At 27.1% G+C, this 5,450-nt stretch overlaps 1 protein-coding gene across 1 annotated transcript in view; it reads right to left on the minus strand.

Moving 5' to 3' along the window:
* Positions 1-1,956: 1,956 nt before the first annotated feature.
* The window catches only part of LOC106677434 (uncharacterized), an 8,660-nt gene continuing 5,166 nt past the window's right edge, over positions 1,957-5,450 (minus strand). Inside the window, exons 10-12 of the mRNA XM_067046603.1 lie at positions 4,715-4,854; positions 2,341-2,514; positions 1,957-2,230 (exon numbers count right to left, since the gene is read on the minus strand). Of these exons, the coding sequence (XP_066902704.1) occupies positions 2,347-2,514; positions 4,715-4,854 (308 nt within the window). The 3' untranslated portion in view covers positions 1,957-2,230; positions 2,341-2,346. The remainder of the gene's footprint in view (positions 2,231-2,340; positions 2,515-4,714; positions 4,855-5,450) is intronic.

Consider the following 5,450-nt stretch of genomic DNA (forward strand, 5'->3'; position numbering starts at 1 on the left):
TTAGGGTAAGGTGATTCCAGAGCCCCATTTCATAATAAATTACATACTAATACTGCTAGTCTAGTAGTTTTTACTTGCTACAATCTCAATAAATTGTACTTTTTAACTCTTATAATATCACTAATAGTCATCCCCATTAGGAAAAAAAAGTATTACTGTTAGTACTTTGTAGTTTATATGCTTGTATATAATTTATTAATATTTATTAATGCTTGTATATAATATCATAAATATAATTTATGAATTAATATTATTAGCTTTCATTATGAAACAGGGCCCAAGTACCTTAGAAGGTGTAGAATGAATAATAAATAAAAATGGTTATTTCCCCTCCCCGCTATCTAGGTGGCATTGGTTTATTCCATACAGCCAAAACTAATTATCTATATGATATTTGTTACTGCTCTTAATTATTATATTAAATATATCTGATTTACTTATACTATAACTATTATACATTTTTGTTTTTAGATTTCAAATATTGATGTATGTAACATATTTTTGCATAGTCTGATACTTTTAAAATATTATCATACATAAAATTTTGATTTGTATCTAAATCTTTGAACAATATTTCTCATTGTTTTCTGTATGCCGGTATACATTCAAGTATAATAAGATTAAGGGTCACGTTACCGCTACAATTTTGCTAAAAGTTTCAGTTATACGCATTTTGTGCAGGTAGTTATTGCAAATTCAATGATTAGTCTTAAATCTAATATAAGTTTTTATGACGTCTTTCTCTATGTTTGCTTGTGGGAACCACGGTTTATGATTTATATGAGGAAATATATTTTTATAGAACTGCTCAGTGGGGTTCTCCTAATATTGTTTTTGGCATTTTTCTATCTGATTTAATTCGATCGTTTTATAACAATTGATGTAAGGCAACTAAGTGTCTACCGATTAACCCAATGTAATGGATAATTTAGCCATTTTATCAACTGCCTTGTTATCTGGAATCCCTGCTTGACCTGTAATCTTCTTAAATATTATTTGTTTATTTTCTTTTATTGATTGATAATAGTTTTTTTATAATTACCCTTGAATATATTTATTATTTAGTGATAATAATGCACTCCTACAATCTGTTAAAACTACAAAATTATATTCTGTGGATTGATTAATGTATTATATATTACCATATATATAATACGGTAATATAATATGGTAATATATAATATTGTTTATTATGGGAAGCCATTTTGAAAATAATTTAAACAATCCTAAGTCTAGATGGCCTGTTTTTGTTTATTACATATAATTAATCAAGTTGATTAAGTGATGTTAAATAGAATAAATTTCCAGTTTGAAGTAGGGGTGATTTTTTGAAAGATGAAACAGAAAAATCAAATAATAATTTGTTTTGAAAGCAATCCTCTGGAGAAGGTGTAATGGAAGCATAAAGCTTCCACATATCTATTTTTGAATAATTTCAACCAATCATTACAGATATATGTTGTGATAAGAATGTAGTCAGATGTATTTATTATGTGAATGTTACCATAGTAACCTTTAATATAATAATAAATAAAACCATAACATGAATAGACAACCTATTTAAGAAAAATATATATTTGAGAAAAATTAATTTAAATACTAGAAAAAAAAATTAAAAAAGCTATTTGGACTGAAAAAATTATAACTAGAAACATGGTTGGGTTAAAGGGATTTTTTGATGTGTTAAAGATTAAAAAAAAAAAAAGAAAAGAAATAAAGTTGTCTGAATTATTATTTATATCAAATATAAGTTATCTGAAATTGAAATTTCAATTTACCTTATGGCAAATATACAAACAATACCCATAAGAAAGCCATTTAACTAACCAGAAATGGGAATTTTCCAAACCATTTAAATGATAAAAGTATTGGTTACTTTTTATTAAATAATTAATCAAGATTTATATAAACATATGTCTGTTTATACAGGATGTGAATTATGAAAACAAATTAAAGAATAATCAAAACAGTTTATATATTAACAAATTAAAAACTTTATGATATTTAAGTTACACTGTTAAATGGAATTCATGACTATCTGAACATCCAATGCATGTTTAATTAAAAGTGGAAAAAAAAAGTTTTCATTTATTAATTTTGGTTGTTTTACAGTTTTTACCGATATCAGTAATATCGTCGTTTAGCTAATACTGTAATGTTTAATAACTTTGAAGAGGAAGCAGACTTCTTTATTGGCCTATAAATAACTTGTAAATTTCTCTTTTCGTTTCTGAAAAAAAAAAAATAATGATAAATAAATAAAAATTAGCTTTTCATCATGCTAAGGAAATATGTTTTCCTAGATAATAATTTTTTTTAATAAAAAACAAAAATCTTTACCTAAGGCTAACAAATCTCAGCTGTTTTGGCTATACCTTCGCTGTCCAACCTTAAATATTGGTATGCCTTAGTTTCTGTAATGTTTTCAAAGCCAAGTTTATTATAAAATTCAATTGATTGGCTATGTTTTGATATATTACACCTGATAGTTTTTACATTCTCTTTTAATGCCTCCTGTAAAACAGAATATTTATTTATTTACCTTAAGATACTGTTCATCCCTTAATGTAAAAAAAGGCCACACTGAAGTAACAAAGAATTTTCCTGCTTGAATTCAAACCTGCAATACCTAATAATGTCCCTGACCTCTTGTGACATAAAAAGAACTATTTATTGTCCAGTTTTCCTGAATTGTGCTGCTATCTTTTGACATTAAGTCCAACTATTACTTTTAAAATTCTCAGAGTATTGTCATATTTATCATAATTAAAGATCGGATTTTTCTGCAATTGCAGCTTCAGTTCTCCGGCTTCAAATTCATCCAAACCATGATAGAAATTCGAATTATGGAAAAGATGTTCAAATAACAATAATTTTATTTTGCAGAAAATTGCACATTTTGTGGCATTTCAACAATTTTGTCCATTTTTAGTTTTTTCAGCATTTACTGTTGTATGGTTAAATTATTATTTTTATTGCATAAAATTTAATGCTTGAACGAAATTCTCTAATTACACACATAAAGGTATATATTGTAATATGCTCTTTTTGAGTAAATAGTATATTCTGATGTATAATGGATTTTTGATTTGTTTTATTTTATGTATCATTTTAATATTGTTCATTTGTTTTGTTTATCCAAAAAGCAAGCTAACTAATTTTCATTGTCCATAATAAATTCATGATTCAAAACAAAACCAAGATGGCGGTACGTATTCTTCAGTCAACAAGTCCGTTGAATCAAGACCATGTTGAGGAGATTCAAATATCATATAAACTATTTTAACTCTTCCCATCATAATTGAAAATACAGTAAATTTAAGAAAAAATAGATGTCAAGAAATAGTGCTGAAGAATAATATTCAGAAAGTAAATCATTTGCAAAAATCCCGAACTGTTGTGCGACAATCGATGTTTACATGGAACATCGAGGCAGGTTTTGGTTTTTTGAGATGCTTTCGTTGTTTGGGCGCGGAGGAGAAATGATGTTTGCAGGATGAGGAGGTCCTCATCAATTTCTGTCCCGCAAGAGTGGACAGTTTGAAAAAGGAAGACAACCAAGAAGAAAAGCACTCTGAGTTTTGATTGCCTAGTGAGAGGACGTCCTTCGGCTGGAAGCGGGAAAGTTTGGAAGCCATTGCTGTGAGAGAGACATAGCTGTTGGAAACCATTTTTGACGATAGGACATGACATTAGAAAAAAGAAGATACCAAGAATCATCAAAAGAAGATTGTGAACTTGGTTAGTTTGTTATACCTAAAAATATATACATGTGTAAAATATATATTAATTTAATTAAGTGTTAATAGTAAAAGTGTCTGTTTCTGATTGCCTAGCAACCCGCCCTAAGATTGAGAGTCTTTTATATTACAAAATTTAAATAAAATTCTATTATATATTTAGTATTAAAGTTTTTAAATTTAAACCCAAGCTATCTCTTTTAGATATCAGAATTACAAGTAAAAAAATATAAAAATTCTTTTTATTTTATTTTAATAATTTTAAATTATTACAATATATATGCTAATATTTCTTCGGGCTGCCCGTAGCGCAGTTAGTTTGGCCCAATCTTATCAAATCAAGATTGCTGGAGGTGCTGGTTTGAATCTGGCCTGGGCTGCTGACTATTTTCATTGAGTGGCAGTCCCACAAAATGAAAAACTTTTACTCCAACCATAAGATAGGCATAGGACACCAACCCAAGTTTTGGCCAAAAAAAAAAATTTCTTCATTTTATTATTTTTTTCCCTTATGTAATTTATAGATTAAGATTGACAAATTTGAGATAAAGCAATGTATTGATAAATTGATTGAATAAACGAGAAAACTAAAAAAAGAGAGCTAAAAAAAGAAAGATCAAGTAAATAGAAGTGAAGAATGTTCTTGGAATAGTATTAGCTAGTGGTTTCAGGTAACTGTGAAAAAGTCTCTCTATATAAGCTTTTTACAGAGAAGTTCAGTGTTATTGCTTTTAACTTAGATTTCAACTCTGCCTGCCTCAAGCCTTTCATTCTTCAGTCTGACTTTTTTTTAACTACTCGGAATAGACATTTTTTTTTTATATTACTATATTATCAATATGAATATTTTATGTTACATTGGCTCACAATAAAGATTTTAATTAATATTTGAGTTTTTTCTTTGAACACGCCTGGACCATCTTCCTTTTATATAATATTAAACTCTATAAACAAATGTAATAAAATAATAATACCTGACACACTGCTGCCATCATTTTCTTTTCCAGTCCTTGACCTCTACAAGACTCTGAAATGAATATATCTCCCAAAAAAAATCTTTTTCCTTCTTTGCAACTATAAGTATTACTATACAATGTGTAACCCAATAGTTTGCCTGATGTAAACAAACAAAATATAAGTATGTACAGCTAGTAAAATAAAAATTAAACAAGTAAGTAATAAACAAAATTAATAATTAAAAAGTGAATTCAATCAAATAAATAGTTAAATTTCAAAATTTCTCTCGTCCATTTAAGAAAATCTTTGGATAATCATAAAAATGCTGCCAATTCATTATTAAAAAAAAATTCTTTTGATAATTTTCAGTAGAGTTTGATACATATGTTTGAAAAACAAAATATTTTCATATACAAAAACCAGAAAAGTTCAAAGATACCAAATAGAAAAAAAATTGACTAGACACGTTTTCAAATTCAACAACTCAAATATTTAAATTTCTTAGGACACAAGCTGTTATTCTGACACAAGCAGTCATTCTGACACACTGTATATAGGTCCTTAAGAGTCATTGTGTAAACTTCACTAATATTATTTAGTACCAGCTTCACCTCACTGTTTCGCCAGAGTAAAAAGGTAAAAGTCCATCAAGTGAGATATATTTTATTATTAATTAGTAAAATTAAAATAATGAAAAACATTTTATTTTTATTTTTTTAAAAATATATCTCACCATAAATAATATTATTTTAT

The sequence above is a fragment of the Halyomorpha halys genome, unplaced genomic scaffold (assembly GCF_000696795.3).
Source record: "Halyomorpha halys isolate HHAL.00 unplaced genomic scaffold, Hhal_1.1 Scaffold99.1, whole genome shotgun sequence".
Classification (NCBI taxonomy): Eukaryota; Metazoa; Arthropoda; class Insecta; order Hemiptera; family Pentatomidae; genus Halyomorpha; species Halyomorpha halys.